Genomic DNA, 18,148 nt, shown 5'->3' with positions numbered 1-18,148 from the left:
ATGATTACTATTAATATTACCACTATCAATACCTGCTACGTATCAGACCAATAAAAAATGCCAAAGCTATTAGAGCATCAAGCTCCATATTTTTCTAACAAATGTAGATATATTCACACCGCTATTACACCGCTGGGCGCTCGTGACCATTAATCCATTAAGAGTAAAAGTGCAGAATGTGTGCACGCATGCCTGCAGGTTGCTTACAATGCAATGCATCACCGTTCGCATCAACCGGGTCGTGTGGAATGGAAATCGATTTCAATTTTGCCGCATGAAATATGCATTGGCATAACCGTTTTGTGAAGCATCACAACGATGTACCGTCGGAAAAAAAAACGCAACGGAAGGAAGCATAAAGAAGAACAAGAACCCAACCAACCAGCAGCGATCGCGTCACGTGAAGTGGCAGCGTGCAACAGGCTTAACTGCAGTCACGCACCGGCCGAGGGCATAAATTATGCTGAGCGTTATTTATTTACGAACGCGTGAACCGTTGGCCTCCTGGTGCAACCCAAAAACGGTTGTGCCCGTGGTAAACCCATGCTCGGCCTTCCGGGTTTCGTAAACCAGCCCTTTTTTGGGGTGTACGATGGGGCGTGGGGGTTTGACAATCAGCATGCGTTAGGACACGCGTTGCATAAAGGCGATGCATCCGGGGGTCTGTGGAAAACCGCTACCGCGCGAACCGATTGGTCGCGTGTTGTGACACGTGCGAGTGTCGCGTTTTCGGTGAAACCGCTCGGTGAAAGGGCCGCGGATTTTGGGGTTTTCTGCTGATCTGCGAATTATCTCCCGTATGTATGTGTGTGTGTCGTGGAACGAGGGATATCTCGTGTCGGCAGCGCAAACGAGCGGTCTGAGCTGGCTTATCTAACGCCACCGCCGATACGATGCGGTACCAGTGTTTCCGCTCGCATTGGCACAGGTTTTTGTGGTGGTGGATTGAATGCACTTTGTTGTCGGAACCACTTTTTTTTCTCTCCATACCATTCTGTCTCTCTTACTCTTTGTTGAGTTTTCCGTTGGTGGGAGAAAAGGGGCGTAAAGTTCGCGCTTGGTTACATTGAACGGTGGAGCGAATATTTTTTAATGATTATTACTGCTCGAAAGTGCAACATGGGTTGGTTGCGTACATTAGTCGAGGTTCAGTTCGTTCGAAATCCATCGATCGGTCGCTCGGTGTATCTGTTGGCCACGGTGATGGAAGTTGCACGATTCTTGTTCTATTACGCTCCGTAGGGGCTTGAGTTACAACTCATACCTAACGCAAAGTGCAGCCAATAGTTGATATTTTTCATTGCCTTAGCATTCAATCAGATATAGTTTCTTCAAGTGAAGGCAGAGCTCACAAAAACACTCACTACGATTGTTTGTTAGTATTTCTTTTTGAAAAAAACAGAATACGCATGCATGAAATCAGTTCCCGGACGAAAAACTTGTTCCATGGATGCTAACACGATTCGCTGCAAGTAACCAATCAGGAGATGGGACTAGAATTTGCAAGGCATGGAAAACGATTGTCTCAATTGAAATAGTGTACACAAAAAAAAGTTTAAACCTCCAGCGAGAGTCAATAAATGATGCTGCTTGCTCGATTTAAGGAGCTTTTGATATTTTTAACGATGTGTTTGTGCTGTCATTCTAAGCAAATAAAACATCAGCGTTTAAGAACGTTTGCATGTGGATTGATGGCAACTTGTTGGCATTTTGCACGATCTCAATGAGCAAATGTGCTTGCTTTGCCGCGACGTGACCGGAACTGCATGAGTTCGCAATTTATGGCAATTCGATCGCTACCCAAACGGTGTGGACTTTCGCCTCGGTCGCCATTATCCGCCCGGTTGAGGCGAATGGCACGAAATCCTTCCACTCCTCTGGGGCACACAACGCGGTGTCGTGTGAAGTGCGAACGCACTCATTTCCGAGCGATTATGGATGTTTAACAACGTCACTGGGCTTAGAGTTGGTGGGCCGGCGGGTGTAGTGTCGCCTCCGGAGGGAATTTGGCGCTGCAGTTTTCGTTCGCTTGTGTGAGAAAACGAACAGAGGACGTACTCCGTTTGCCAGAGAGGTTGTATGAGTATGAGAGACTTTGAGGATAGTTTCACTTTAATTATCCTGAATGGCTTAGGTTAGCCCATCGTTTTTGATGAAGTGAATCTGTTTGTCGCTCGGGGGTGGAAATTAGAAGACTCTTATCGGAAGAGATTATTTGATTATTAGTGCCGGACGTTAGATTTAGCGTCAGTAGAAATTCGATAGGATATTGTAGGGCTACAGTTATGGCCAGGGCATAATAACGGTAGCTTTGATATCATCATCCAATGATTTTTTGTAATAATTTACAAAAGATATTCAATATACTACTTTTTTCAAATACCCGTAATAAGGCGAGGCGCTTGGTGGTTGACCATTTTTCAATACGAAATATGAAATTTAAACCAATAGCGAAATAGGCTTTAATTGGATTACGTGATTAGTTTGTTCTTTAAAGAATAAGAAACAAAATAATCGTTTATCTGCAGTTGCATAATCGTGTCAAAACATGCTTATTTGATGGAAACGCCTGGTAAGTGATGGTTTTCGAAATAAATATATGAAGCTTAAGTCAAGCGATCAGTAAACCAAATCAATCAATTTAACTGAAATATCTTATCATTTATCGTGTTAAAAATAGAAAAAATATTACAAACGCTCAATGTGTATTCGCGAAGTTAACATGTCAAAACATTTTGCACATTCAATGGAGACGCCTGGTAGTTGACAGTTTTGCCTCGCAATCAAATGCTCGCAATCCATAATTAAAAATAATATGCCTAATTCAATTTAACTGGAAACTTTGACGACACGATCTTAAGATACTTGGGCATTAATATGAAATAACATAAAATTAAAAGCATGTATATGTTAGAATATTTTCAAAGCACTGCGAACGTTTGATGGAGACGCCTGGTAGTTTGTAGAAAATTCATACTTAGTAAGTCTTTTTTTATCTGATTCCAATTCGTTCTTCATTTGGTAAGAACAATGTAAACATTCAAAAAACATCGCAAGAGAATTAAAATCGGCCAAGAAAACCGTCAAATTTTCATTGAAAACAAACGGTGTGTAACATTAGCTGAAAATTTTCCACCCGTTTCGTGATGTTCGATTTTTTGCAGCGGCATTCTTTTTCTCATCGAAAGATGGTTTCCCACGTAGAATCCACAGCTCATGGCATGCAAACGGAAGACTAAAGATCGTTTGGGGTCATTCACGTTAAAGAGTTTTTGCTCGATTAGCCGCTACGGATGGCAGGCGCTGGATAATCACAGTCTGAGTCGCTTCCACTGGCGGCCCTACATGGCGATTGGTCTGAAAGATGCTGGCCGGAAACAAAGCTTCGGCTCGGCCCATTGATTGGGTGGCCTAGTGGTTGCTCTAATTTTTTAACGTAAAAAAAACTTTTCCAGTCTAATTGAATTAGGAAACTCTCGGATGATCAAAGTGGAAAAGTTTCGCCTGACAGTATCAACCCGAGAACTCGATCGGGAACCAGAACATGGATTAATCGGAAAGTTTCCGTACTGGAGTAGGAGACACATTAATGTGTCAAAATCTGCGTTCCAGCGTCTTGCTTTGTTGGTTTTCGATCTTGAAATTTTAATGATAATGAACGAAACGGAGCCACTGATTGAAGCTAGCTGTGAAGGCGTACTACCGCGTAGAGAACATCCAGCGGTGACCGTCCAGCTTTAAGAGAGGTTTTTCAAAAGAACTTCGAACGATAAAGTATGCAGCGAACAGTGACAGGGCAATGTTTGCTCCTTCCAATTTGAGCATTCCATTCATCCCGTCCGTCCGGTCTGGTATGCGACAGAGAATGACGGCCAAGCAGTGCCACTTGTGCGCCCGGAGAACCACACAATGGCCCCGGAAGTCTGCCTTGGACGATCTCAGATAGCAGCAAGGCGACTCGCAAAGAAAGATAAAAAAAGCAATATGAGGAGAAAGCAAAAGAAACCACTCACCAAAGCCTCTTGGCTTCGACAGCAAAATGGTTACAATGTCGGCATTGTTTCGGCCTTGCAAAGGCCGGGTCGTGAAGGATGCAAGGATGCCCCTGGCAACACCTACCTGAATGAATGGCCACTTCAAACGGACTGGCTCACTTCCGCCCGCAGGAGGCGACCGAGCAGTGGTGTGTTTTCCTTTTGCTGTCTCGAGCCGTGCCCGAGGCAGGTGGGCAGCTCTCTTCGGTTTTCTTCCTGCCACACCCATTCCCATGATAAGTGAATTGTTTCGCTTAATTGATTGTAATTTGCTGAAGCAGCCGTACACAATCGGCCAGCTTGTTGGTGAGGTAAAGCAGGGACGGAAAGTACCATTAGTGGCGGCTCAAGAAGCTCGGTCTCCTGGTGGCTGCTTAAACGGCGTTTATTAACGACGCTCAGCGAAAACTCGACCGAATGCATCGCCCCGGGAAAACAGCTGTCAAGCTAATGCCGAGCAGTAGAAAATAGTGCAAATGGTGGCGTACAAACGGTGGGTGGTGTTGTCACCGCGGCAGTTCGCAGTTTCATTTTGTCGCCATGCAAAACGAGCCACCACCACCGGCACCACATGAGCAATGGCACTTCAGTGGCACACACGCCCGGGAAAAGTTTAACTTTTCGCAAAAGGGACCGCATCCCCGTGAGGCGAAACCCCCGGTGAGCCCTACGTTCGGTGGGTGGAAAGTGCATCCGTTGCACGAACACACCAGGACGGGACGATAAATGGGCAACCAGACCCAGGACGCGTTGCGGTGCAATAACGACGATAGCAAAGTTTCTCGTTATTTATAAGCATTTTATTAAACGCCCGTGTGTGAGCCTTCCACTCCCCAGGGATCGTTTATGAGCGAGGTGGTACTCGGTTCACTTGTGGACCTGCAGGAGACCCTCACAGGTCCTTCAGGGGCACAAGAGGAGCCAACTTGCGAGGATAATGGGAACGAAATGGCGCCACATTCCGGGGGCAAGAAAACGGCCTGGCTCGAGCCGAGCGAAAACTTGTCGAAGCCGAAATCCAATCATCGGGCAGGATTGGGCCACTGTGCCATGCTTTTCCACTGGTGTCAGTCCCCAAAAGGTTTCCCAATGAGTAACGAGCGTGTGAACAGATCCGCATGGAGTGCAGCTGCATGTGAACGTGCGAACGAATCGCTCGTCAAGCTTGTTTCAGATCGAGTTTGAAACTCGCAATCCCCCTAGCGCCTCGACCCCGGGGTACCAATGAAATAATCTGTCGACACATTGCCACTGGCCTGGAGACTGGGACGCGTGTGTCGATAACATTGTGTCATCGTGTTTGTTTCCGTACGATCGCGGATGTGTGCGAAAAAGGATAAAAAAACGGTCTCCCAGGGCAAGCTTTCCCGTACCAAAATTTACACTTTAATTGCGTGTGCGCAGACGGGCAAAATCCCCACGGCACCCGCGATACTTACGGGCGGGAACAGCTGCAGCAGGCCGAGAATGAAAATTGCCATCGCCATCGAGGTGGAGGAGCAGAATTGCATTTTTAAAAAGGTCACACAGCACCGGCGCTGGTACAGGATCGGTAGCATGATGGCGAACGCGACGCACGACTGTAGGAAGCAACATCCGCAGCTGATCACGACCAGTATTGGTCGGGTGGACGTCTTCGGCACCGTTGGCTGGGAAAAAAGAGAAGGAGAGGTTGAGAATTAGATCTGTGTGTGTGTGTGTGGAACCGGATGGGAATGTAAATGAGAGTCGGGTTGCGTTGCGGATGAACAGGAAATGAGTTCTGGGTCGAGTTGGGTTTTTCCGATCGCACATTCGGACCCCTAAGGGAGCAGCTGGGAAGGTGTACTGGAGTTTTTTTTATTTAATTCACATACACGCATCAGCAGAGCAGGGTGCCTGGTGTAAGCGAAATTTTAATTCACTTTTATTAGTTTTATTTCGAAAAGGCATTTCCGGGACCAGTTCAGCACCTCGTTTGGGCTCGCTTTCCCGATAGGAAAACAAAGTTCAAGCAAGCAAAAAAAAACCCTCCTAGTTAAAGGCATTCTTTTCGCTGAATTTGGACCGAAAGAATGTCGAGTGCATGAGAGGTGGTCCGGAATGTTCTCGGAATGCTGGCGATGAAAATGTGTACCGGAAAATTCCTGCCGTGCGGTTTTGCAGAATAGAGACTCTCTTTCAGGATGCCAAAGCGTTTTCTGGATGTCGCTAACCAGCCCGATACGACCCATTACGCTTTCAAGCGGTAGAGTGTGCTGGCCACTTTAATGCTTTCTGAAGAACGCCACAAAACGCTTAATTCTTAACTCACCGACCTCGAAACGCCATCAATTTCCGTTTGATGAGCTTTGGACGAGGCCATCGGAGTGAGGTATGCTTTGATGATTTTTCACCACGCTTTCTCCCAAAGCAAGCAAGCAATTAAAAATTCACCAAACGTACACGTGGCACGACCCCACCCGCCTGAGACTCATCCCTACCACCCACTATCGCCGTCTAGCAGCAGGTGCTCAAGTTTGTCGGTGCTTGATTGAGTGTTATTAATTTCGGGAACGTTGTCCCGGCGCTTGGCTCGGAAAGGGTCAGGAAGCCGTGGGGAAAGATTAAGATAATTTGTATCGAGCACTACACTATCATCCTGTCAGAGTTCCTCGTGCCAACATTCCCCCACGGCTGGCTTAGGAGGGGGTTGTAATATTTCGAGCTGCAACATTCTCCTCGTTGGGAGGTTCGACCCCCAGGTCCCATGGGGAACCAAAGTGAAACGAGAAATTCATTTAGAACTTTTCGGTGATTAATAGGGATTTCATTAAACGGGGCCGCTCGTGTAGCGGGTGGAGCAGTTCGCCTGCAGTTCACCTGGTAGTGATCACCTTTAACGAGGGGCAAGGGACCGTCATGGTTGGCACAGGGTGAACGTTTTGTTAGATGCTGGTACGACCGAGAGGTTGATGGGTAATTAACATACTTCAAATAATCTTCAATAGAAGGGAGCAGCAGGCATGAAGGCATATGTACGTATCCGTACGGCGTCTGTAACGATTCATCAGATTGTTTATTAAGCTCGTTTGAGCGTGCGATGGAAGTTTTTGGCCAGAAGAAAAGGAGCTCCCAGGAGATTCTTTTGTTTTCCTTCCAGCTCCTAGCACCCATCGAACGTGATCAATATTTTGTTACCGACAGTTCTGCCGGCACACAATTGCAGGACAACCGGTTCACTTCCGGCTTTCGGGGGATGGAGACGCTTGAGGAAAACCCCTCCCCCAATGACCAGGATGGCGGCATCCGCAAAAACCCATAACCTTATCATTTTATTTCACGTAAAAGCCAACATAAAACGGAAATAAACACCACAACTCCCCACAACTGCTGCCGCCGGCTGACTCTCACCAATCGGACGGTTTGGGTGAATTGGATTAAGGATGGCCGGAAGGGAAGGGGAGGGTTGGCCGTTAAGAATCGCCACCACACCCGCGTGCAGCAAATCTGCGACTTTCAATACCGAAAAACCAGTCGTATCGAAAATTTTATAGCCCGCTACATAAATTCCCGCCACGCCACGTCGCCACGTCATGACCAGAGGCAAGTGTGGGACGTGGTGTGAGGCTGCCGCCAATCGTAAAACGGACTTTGCAATGGAGCAAGAGACAAAAATGAGCGCGTGCGTGGATGTGTGAGGGAGAGAATGAAGGGAGCGAAGAATAAAAAAAAGCACGACAAACCAAATCCGGTCACATTCTCCACGGACGCTATCGACAAGTGCTTCCTTCCAGCGCTGACTTTTCGCCATCACTGGGTGAAAGAAGGGGGGGAGGTGGAGGTGTACGAGAGCATTAAAAACTTTGTAACATCGTCGCCGGCGTGACGTGACGAAGCCTCGCGGGCTGACGAAAGGGACAACCTCCGGACGATGGTCGACTGGTGGAGAATATGCGCCAATTCGAGACTCGGAATGCTGGCGAGCTTTCGGGCGCAGGAGGCGGCGACATAAATTTATGATTTTAAATGCCAAAAGCGTTAACGCTGGCTAGGAAACACGATCATCCGAGGCGGCGTTGGAATGGTCGTGCCCCGTCAGGCTTCCCTTTCATTCACACACATTTGCTCTCTCTCTCTCTTTCTCACACGCTTTTTGGTGCTTTTCCGCTTTTAAGAATCTCATTTCACGTCAGAAAGCATCATAACTTCCATCCGCGGCTCTTACGCTGGTTCTGTGTGTGAGTTTGGATTTGAAAAATATTTCCCATCAACCCTCCTCCCCCTTCACCTCTCCACTCATCTTCCTCCTATCCTTTTTTCTTCTTAATACATCGCAACATCGATTGAAGGGCTTTCGTTTCTATTATCCCGATGGCGCCCCGACAGATCGAAAGCTCCACTGCCGGTTGGGAGCCCTTTTTCCGCCACACGTTTTTCCATGCCCCTTTGCCCGTAGCGGAATCATCATCGTTCGCTTTTATGCTGATGGTCATCAGCGGGGCCGGTTGTTTCCGGTCCTTCGTTTCCGTTTCGCTGCATTTCGCACCGCTTTCGGGGAAGCGAAACCTCAACGAATGGATAAAGCCTTCTGCTAGCCGCCGGGTGGATTTCCTTCAACATTCACCCGTTTTTCCTTTCCTACCGTAGCGCGGTGGAAAGCAACACACACACACACACACACACAAAATGCGCACGTTAATAATTTATGATAATTGCCGCTGCCGTGTGGGTTGTTTTTGTAGGCATTTATGCTCCGCGTGGTCTAGCCGGTGCCGCATAAGTTGCGCGCGGATAGATGATCACCGCGCGCCAACCGATGGAGATAAGATTTGCATTTTTTATTAGACCCCTTGCTGAGAAAAAAATGAGCCGTTCGGGGGAAGTTGTTTTCTCAATTTCTTTTGCCTTCTGTTCCCATCGATTCATGCCTTCAACCTAGCCTAGTCGTTCTATTTCGGTTGGCTTGGGATTCTTTGCAATAGCAGGGAGTTGGAACCGATGGATGCGAGCGAATCCTTCGCATGAATTTATTCATCGGCATTTCGGTCGTGAAATTAATTTACCTTCTCCGTTCAGGTGAGTAATATGCACAACCGACGCCACGGAACGTGTGCATATGGGCGCCATATTTTGTGGAAAATTTAAAGCATGCATCCTCACACACACATACACCCATCTGCGAGTGTCATTTCGTGAAAGTTTAATAGAAAACGACGATATATGTACGCACCCATCCACGTATGGTTACCACCAACAGTTCGGTAACACAGGGTGCCCATAAATAGAGTGACAACACAAGGCGATCCAGTTATCCTTATGCTGGTGTAATCCGCTTCTGTGAGTGCTTTTGATTCCAGTGGGCTTTAAAAGCGAAAGGCAACACCAAGCACGATTTGTAGCGCACAAATACAACCATCAAATTATGCTCCGAGTGAATGAATCCAACCGACGCGAACGCGTGCGAAAGAAATCGGTGGCCCTGGCGAAAAGGATGCTACAGAAGGTTGAGTGGGGTTGGAAAATTGGCTCCCTCGGCTGCGACACGCATTGCGTGGAACAGATGCGGAGAAGCATATTTTGGTCTAGCATAATCAACTCTGCGCCATTTGAATCTATTTTCCATTTACTGACGTAAATCTCGCCGGTCCTCATGGGTGTAATGGAGCACGCGGCGTGAAGTACTGCTGTATCCTTTTCCGGCCTCACTCACAATCCCATTGGCCTCGTGAAGAGTGGCATGGGAGTGGAAAAAGAAAACTCACACCCATCGCGACGGGGTTGGATACGCGAGCGCTGTAGAATGGGCGTTCACTGAAGGCGCCGTCGATTTTTTTCAATTTTTATCTTGAATACGAAACTCACTTCGCGTAAAGAATGCCTCGGCAAGGCACAACGAAGCCACTCGGTTCAGTGCTGGCGGGCAAATTAGGCTCCCGGAATGCGGTCTAATCGTGTCTTAAGTATCATTAAACTGAATCAAATGAGAATTTATTGTTTTCCAGTGCATGGAATTCCCCGGAACACATTGTCGGGAAAGGTGCCCTGGCTTTTGGGTGGGCAATTTTCGCAAATTCCAGCATAGGAACGAGTAAACGAGGTTTTCTTTCCGGTGGATGTTAGCTGCTCTCGACCAGTAGAGGGTGTTTAGGGAAAATACGAAAGAACAAAATAACCGTAAACCCAGAGCAAGAACGAACACTCTAATTAAGATGGAATTCATTAGCGCTGCAGTTGAGCTCTAACTCTGGCAAAGCAGTCAAGTGGCGCTACGCTAAACGGCTGTATGATGTACTTTAGCAGCCTCTGGTTGATGTAAGATGCTATAAAAAACGAAGTTATTGTTATGCTTGGAAGCGAACCATTTCCTCTCGCAACCATACACACATGTACAACACACACCACACACATACACGAGGCCACTCGTACGGGAAAACTCGTTTGACCGCCCAGAGTTGGTGAAAACATGCTCGAAAATCCAACAATAGTCTGTCAAGTGGTTTGCGATGTAGTTCGGAACGTTACCGCGACGACTTTTGGCGGCGCTTCGTCGAAAAGGGGAGGAATGATTCGAAATAATTTCTCAAGAAGCGACAGCCCGCTCTGCTTCACCCTGCTGCATACAACTCCTTTCCCGCCGAATGATTTACGGTTGCTCCTTTACCCCCAGAGGAATGCATTTTGTGTCCCATTATTACCCACAAACCTTCCACTCTCTCTCTAGCTGTCTCGCTCTGCCTTTCAATTCCCCGGGCAATTGTCTTGAGCAAGCCGCACCAAATCGTACTTGACGTGGACGTACGCTCCCGTCTGGGAGTGGTTTTATAAGCTGGTCGAAAAATGCAACCGACCATCCTACAATCTCGTCCTGGCGCGCCCTCCCGGGATCGGGTAGCTGAACTCAACTCATTGACCTTTCGGCTTTGGTTTTTGCGGTTCCGAGCCATTGCGCCTGGGTGTCTGGACGGTGGAAAGTACTTACGTTGTAGTTCTTCTTCGCCAGCAGCACCACGAACGTGCCCGACAGCGGACAGATGCAGCGGGTGATGTTCTCCATCAGGTTTTCGGTGATGCACAGATCCGTCCGCCACGTTGGCTCGAACGTCGCCTTTGAGTCGTAGCTGAAATGGGGGATAGAGAGAGAGAGAGAGAGAAAGTGAGAGACCACAAATTAATGCTCGCGAATGTGTCTTCCAACGAGTTGGGGGGCTTTCACAGATTGGCTCCTTGTGTGGGGAGCAAGACAAATGGAAACTCGCTCTCGAGATGGCTGCCGGCGAAATCGTTGCCCATCGAAATTGATTGTTCTAGTCGTTCCGTAGGGAGGTTTTCGTCTTCTTTCTAGTTCCAGAAGCTACTGAAGAAGGCGAGCTACACATGCCACAGGGCATCGAGGTAGGCGTCGACGAGAGACGAATGAATTTGACGCTTAATTTTCCGCCCCGTTCGCGAACGGGTTTGACGTTTGGAGCCGACGAACGAGACGTTACCCGAAATGAGCACCTTTCATCGATGGCATTAGTTCATGGCGAAATTTTAAATACTTTTCACCCCTGCCGGTGGGGTTTGGGGGGATGGACGAATATCATAATTAGACATTCCACCATGGGAAATTATTTGCTCGCCCGTAGGAAACGATTGCTGGAACTGGCATTGCCGGGAGCGTCATTTTAAATACATACCGTTCACTCCGTCGCTCGGTTGTTTGTTTGGCTGACCTTTTTGAGAAATTTGTGCGTTTGCTTTCATTTCCCGAAGGTGGTTGATGTTTTTGAAAATGGGCGAAGAAAAGCATGCCGCCTGTTGAGCAGGGAACAGACGCATAGTACGACGTTTGTGGTGGGTGAATAACGAGAACGGCCTACGGTAGCGGTTTTGTTTTCAGCCTACTTTACCGTGTTCGATTCTTTAATCGTGTTGTTCCAGCAACCATTTTCGATTCGGTTTTTCCTGCTTTTAGTGATGGGCTTTTTATGGGCGTGCTGGTACTTTCGCGATCACGAGAACGCCTTTAAATGCGTGATGTTTTTCTTTCGTTACTTTTCTTTTAATGCCCTGTCGAAAGCAGACTGATTTTACGCTCTTGGAATTCTCCTGCCGCCAAGCAGCTGTTGTGCCAAGACACGTGGTGTTATTTCTTTGTTTGGCTAGTGCAAAGCGAATAAAACAATACAAAAAAAAAATCTGCACGAATATTGGGCTCGTCGGTCGTAAATCACGCGCCAGGATTAAGAAAATTGCCAACGCAAGGTTACGAATTTCGCGGTACGTGAATTCGTTAAAAAAGCGAGGTGTAAAAATAGCGATATTCCTGTGTTGCGTGTGTCAGGATTTCTTCGTTTGCTTGTAAACGTTGCAGACTACAGCACAAAAAGGGCTTCTAAGACGCAATTAAAACGTTTGCTTTCAAATTGAATCGAAATTTCAATTTCCAATATTTTGCTTCGCAAACGTGAACGCGCGATCGAAGCAGGAAAAGCTCATCGTTTTCTTCACGGTAAGCCGAAAACTCGTACGTGATGGATTTATATTTGCGCAGCCATCGGTCGATCAAAAACACCCGCCGTGCGTCCGTTTACCTTTGTGTGCGATTTTTTGCGTGCGTGGGCTTCAGGATTGTGCCGTTCGGATTTGACACTTACCCGCACAGCGGAATCCATTCGGTGGTGGGTGAGTTTTCGTGCTGGAACACGATTTCCACGTGGGCGGCCTCCAGTGGGACGTGTAGCGGTTGGTTCGCTTCGCTGCCAGTCCGGTTCGCGTAGTACAGCCAGCTCGAGATGATTTTAGACGCCGGGATGTAATCGATGTCGGTTCCGAAGCTGCGACGCACGTCGATGGTGTGGGGCAAATGAAAAAAACAGAAAAAAAAGAAATGAGATCATGAGATCGAAGGAACAAATGACGCTTGGAAAGGAAATGTTTTGGTTGCAAAAAGCGCTCTGAGCGCACAGAAACCAACAACCCTCAGTCAGCGAGTCGAAAATAAGGCTGGGAGGATCGTTTTTGCAAGCGGAAATAATCCCGTTACGATACGGCTCAAAGGATATGAGGTGGTTGGGGTGCACTCCTGCTGTGCGTCCTTCCGTCAGGACGTGGTTTGAGATGAAGCAACCAGCAAAGAAAACCCCTCACTGTTCAGTATCATGGTTCAAAAAGAGCCGCTTTTAAGGCTGCTAAACGGTTCGGGCTGATCGTTCACAAATACTTAGCCTAGATTAAAACAAAACCACACAAAACGGTTGGTTGAATGAACGCCTGTGGTTTGGGGCGGACGGATTCGCATCCCATTTCATGCTTGAAGGTGTGGTTTTAGTTTACAAAACGCATTTGCTCTTCGTCTAACGGGATTGCTTTTCGAGTAAAAGCCATATTTTTGAAAGGAAACGAGGGAAAACCGATGATTCGATCACGGAAAATCCTCATCCCATTTAATGGCACACCTCGAGTGATCGACTGTCGTTTGAAAAATCGAACCAGCGCGTCGGTTAAATGAAGAAAAGTGAACGAAACAAAGAGAGAGCACCTAAAACGCCATTTTGAAGGCTCTGCCCGGTAGCTTGTTGGGCTAAAATATGCAAACCAAACGTGTGCCCACCAATTTATCCCATCGGCCGGCTCGGTGTGGTACCTGTTTTTAGCGAAATAGAAGCGCGGCAGGAAGCTGGTGAGATTTTTGTACGATATCACCGTCACCAGCACGGTCCCGTTCGCCACGATGTCCTGCAGCGAGGCTGAGCGGTCCATTTCCATGTATAGCTGGTCGGAGTACAGTTGGTCCCTGGATGCATGAGAAAGAGAGATAGCGATGAGGTAAAAATTTAAATAGTAAAAATCTTGTTTCGAGGAAAAAATAACGCTTGGTTGCACTTTTTGGGCAATCGAACCGCACGGAGAACTAGCGGTCGGTTTGATTGCTGGAGCTTTTCGATTTGCATTTTAATATTTATTTTGCTTGGTTTTGTATCTCGAAAAAACGATCCAAAACCCATTTCATTATTGGTTTGGTACATGAATTTTACGTCGAGATTTAAACAGCAGTTTTTGTGTGAAATTTGTGTGTTTTCCAGTTAAAGAAAGAAGTCAATTCCATTAAATACAAATAAAAACTCGTTTGTGTGGTTATGAATTTTAAACTAAAACCGTAAAATATCAAACTGAAACAAAATGGTACATTTTCCATCGTGAAATTTTCCTAGAATGATGCCGTCACCGGCATTCATTCCCCACGCCAGCAGAGTGCGGTTTGCACTTGATACGAACCCGTAAATTTGCAGATTGAACGGTAGGCCCTTGACCGTTTCCGTGTACAGATAGAACGAGTTCAGCTGGTGGGTGGCGGTTGTCGAGGCCGCATGCTTCACGCCCGCGCCGGACGGCGATCCGAGGGCTGCCGATGACGAGGAGGACGAAATTGGAGCAGCCATCGTCGTTTCGTGGTTGAGGGCGGCCGCTTGTACCAGATCCTGCAGCTGCTTGATTTGCTGTGGATGGACACACACGCGCACGTACACGGGGAAAGCATGAAGTGGTGTGAAAATTAGGAACATTTTTCAATTGATTCCCGAGCGCGCGATTCCACGGCAAAGGGTTGGAGAAATGGGTTTTCCACCCCGGAAACCATGGATGGAAATGAGTGTGGAAAGCGAACCGGAATGCGTTAGCCAAACGAACGTAAACGAAATGTTTGGAAGAGAGAGAGAGAGCATGGAAAATAGGGTCAAAAATGAAAGGTTTGATGATTTGCCATGATTGATGCCCGTTGGTACGGATCGGTGCATTTTCCAGCATCGGTACAATTCTAGCGCCAAGTTCAACCGTCTAATTGATCGGCTACGGGAACGAGCCTCGCGGCTAATAGAATGGCAGGGAAAAATCATATTTCCATCCATCACCCATCGACCGGAATGGGGCCAGTTTTTCTGGGATTGATCTGGGTTAAATGAGAGCACATATTTTTCTCCATGTTCCGACACGATTCATGTGGAATTTATTCAATAAAGCGATTCGATAAAGCGATGAAGCGCTAATTGTACACGGTGGGATCTGAGAAGAAAAATGAAACCCCTGGCCTGTCCGTGGACTGAACCACCCTCTGTACACGTACCTGTTGACTGTTGAGGGAGGCTTTGTTCTGCATGACAACGTCAACGATGCGTAAAATGATGTCCGACGCGATTTCCTGCTCGTGGCGCGTTCCTGTCGCCTCGATGTAGCGAAATACCTGCGGATGTGAACGAAAGCGATATTTATAACCCAATCGATGCGCCATCGCTGGAACGCTGAATCGTAGATCTCCCACATGGTGACATTATCTGTATAAATGCTTCATTGCCCATTATTACAAACGAAATGGTTGGGAAATTTCCATTTGACAAACCAAAAAGGACCCCATAATGATGTACTATCCACAATACAATGCTTCAGATTAGGTACGAGTCGTTTTACGACTTAATGTTATTCATAGGAAATCTTTCCCTCAATACACACCACTAACAGGTTGCTGGCATTGAGGAGCTTTGCAAGAAAAAAAAAAGCAACGAAAAGAGAGCACGGCAATGGGGAAAACAAATCCTGCGAAACAAATTGAAAAGTACACTGACAGCAGCAAACCCGAAACCGGCACCGGGAATAAAGTTCGGCAAAAAGTGCTTACTAAGCAGGCCGCGACTGTCGCTCGACCCTGGGTGGACCCTTGGTGGCCAGAAAAATACCGGAATCCAAGAATACAAACGAAAGTTTGCATCCCCCCGTGGTCCCGCATTACTCGGGGCAGCGCAACGCAGCGCAACGCAGCGCAATTAAATTTTCCTATAAATTATTCACTCATCATAAAGCTTATGAATATTTAAGCCGCGTCCGTAGCTGCACGGCCACGTGCAGTGTGCGTTCTGTTTTGTGAGTATTTTTGCTTTTATGTTTTTATCAAACGACCATAGGATAGCTTTTCTTGAATAGTAGAGGAAGAAAATCCGTTGTCCACTGGTTGCAACTCGGGGCCAGGAAGCGATACGAAACGATTTACCGTACCGTTTCATTGGGTGCGATTTATTCAACCGTGTACGTAGACTTGAGAAAGCTCAAGGATGCTCATGGCTGCTCAGGCGATATTTGGCCAAAGGAAAGAAAACCAATGGTATGCGAACTAATGGAAACCGCTCATCTCATTGACTGTGAGTGGTTGCGTTTCAGTGGGAGAGGTGGAATTTCGGAAATTTCCTTATTTTGTTGGTCAGGAAAGGAACGCGGATCATTGGGTTTATTCAATCCTGCGAATGCTGGTTCCAGCTGATAAACTATCTTGAAACAATAAACGCAACAGTTTGAAAAAAAAAAGAAAATGATGCTTTTGGAGGTAAAATTTCAAGGAAATATGTTTGTGAAGCTTAATAAACTAAAGTAGAGCTAGAGTAGTAGTGCTCTTATTGGTGTTGTTTTAATTCACCGTTGCGACACAGGGTGTTTCGTTTTTTACTGGCAATAACGGTGAGACGCGAGCGTCCATTTGATAGCCAACTTTTTGGAGGGCTTTATGCTCGGGGCTTGGATTTAGCATTAACTTGACAGTGGTCGCCATGTTTCGTTTGAAATGTGTACAAAAAGAAGGGAAAAACATAATAATCATGCAGCTGCAGAAAGCAACGCAGCTTAAAAAGACAATCGCGTCCTCAGCCGCGCAGTTTTGTGGGGTGTACAACGCGACGCAACAAAAAAAAGTCCCTTGCATAACTTGAGGCGTCATCTTTAGCGGGCTACTTTGTTCGTGCGAGGTTTCCGGTTTTGCAAAAGCGTCACCCAGCGTGATGAATGGGTCCCGTTTTATGTGTGAGTGTTTGTGTGTTTGTCATTTCACTGCTGGTCGGTTAGTTTCGGTGCCTTTCTTAAGTACTCCCGAATAGTTTCGCCACCGGCTGTCGCCAGGTTCACGGGGGGTTTAACCACGCCCCGGGAATGAACCAGGCGAAACAGTAATAAAGGACGAACAAAATGAAACAACGACGTTAGCAAGAGGGAGAGAGAGAGAGAGAGAGAGAGAGCAAAAAACAACCTACAACTAGACTAACAAACCAAACTTGTAAGCACACGAACGGGCGCTTATTTTTTGTTTTTTGCTGCGACCGTTGGTCCTGCGACTGGGCCAGGAATTCACCCTGGGACGTTTTCCCACGCGCTTACCTCGTACAGCAGACCCAGCAGGACACCACCCTCACCCGGTAGGAACGTGGCCCCGTGGGTCGTGGCGAACCTCAGGCACGACTGCAGCACGTTGGAGCCATTGGTCTTCTGGTAACCGTACGTCAGCCCTCGAAACTATCCGATTGTGCGGTGCGTTGGGGGTTGTAGTTTTTGTTCAACATCATCACGGTGCGATGGTTTTTGAATTTACATCATCGTGTTGTTCGCAGTGGCCAGGTGCGGGCGTTTCCCGGGGCACAGGCACAGGAGCACGGAAAACACACGGAGAGAGAAAAAGTAGTACGTTTGGAATGAAAAAAGGGATGCGGTAAAGTTTAATGGTGAAGTAAAAAAAAACTGTGATAAACTACACGCACGGAACCAGATGGTTTGATGGAGCGGTGCTTTGTATTGGAGCGAGAGGCGGAATATTTACACTGTTTAGGGGTGAATAGAAATAGTGTGCTCGGTCGGCGCGGTTCCACATTCTATGGGAATGTGCGGGAATTGAATACATTCCGGTAACATTTCTCACATTCCTTCGCCGGATGCTGGATCAATCTTTCGACGGTCGCGTGTGTGTGGCTTAGTTTTTACATTAATTTCGCTTTCTCTCTCGCCATCGCCGCAGGGTTGGAATTCTCGACGTTGTCGGTGGTCGGTGGTGTTCTATGGTTGAAAGCTGCAACATTTTCATACACGTGCACACATCGTTACATGGAAGTGATAGCAACCTACTGTGGGCGTAAAAAAGGCCTACGAACTTCGCAGCAAATGGGTTCCCTTTTGCTGGGTTAGCTTGATGGGTTTCCACTATTAATTCCGCGATCCAAAGGGGCCTGACGGTGCAGCGGGATTTTCGCTTCAATGCACGCAATTCAAAGCCCGTTGAAACCCGCCTTCATAGCTCCTGATGCACCTAAACAAGCTCGCGTTTCGTGCTGCCATTAGAAATCGATTGTTGATCGGAAGTGGAAATA

At 47.2% G+C, this 18,148-nt stretch overlaps 1 protein-coding gene across 1 annotated transcript in view; it reads right to left on the bottom strand.

Moving 5' to 3' along the window:
* LOC128722730 (uncharacterized) overlaps nt 1-18,148 on the bottom strand; it is a 93,947-nt gene that overhangs the window by 18,225 nt on the left and 57,574 nt on the right. The window contains exons 12-18 of the mRNA XM_053816409.1: nt 17,169-17,303; nt 15,100-15,216; nt 14,256-14,476; nt 13,624-13,773; nt 12,635-12,814; nt 10,975-11,113; nt 5,474-5,683 (exon numbers count right to left, since the gene is read on the bottom strand). Coding sequence (XP_053672384.1) covers nt 5,474-5,683; nt 10,975-11,113; nt 12,635-12,814; nt 13,624-13,773; nt 14,256-14,476; nt 15,100-15,216; nt 17,169-17,303 — 1,152 coding nt within the window. The remainder of the gene's footprint in view (nt 1-5,473; nt 5,684-10,974; nt 11,114-12,634; nt 12,815-13,623; nt 13,774-14,255; nt 14,477-15,099; nt 15,217-17,168; nt 17,304-18,148) is intronic.

This window comes from Anopheles nili, chromosome 3 (genome assembly GCF_943737925.1).
Source record: "Anopheles nili chromosome 3, idAnoNiliSN_F5_01, whole genome shotgun sequence".
In the NCBI taxonomy this organism is placed as follows: domain Eukaryota; kingdom Metazoa; phylum Arthropoda; class Insecta; order Diptera; family Culicidae; genus Anopheles; species Anopheles nili.
Note: the sequence above shows the minus strand (reverse complement) of the source record. Positions and strands in the feature narration are given on the sequence as shown.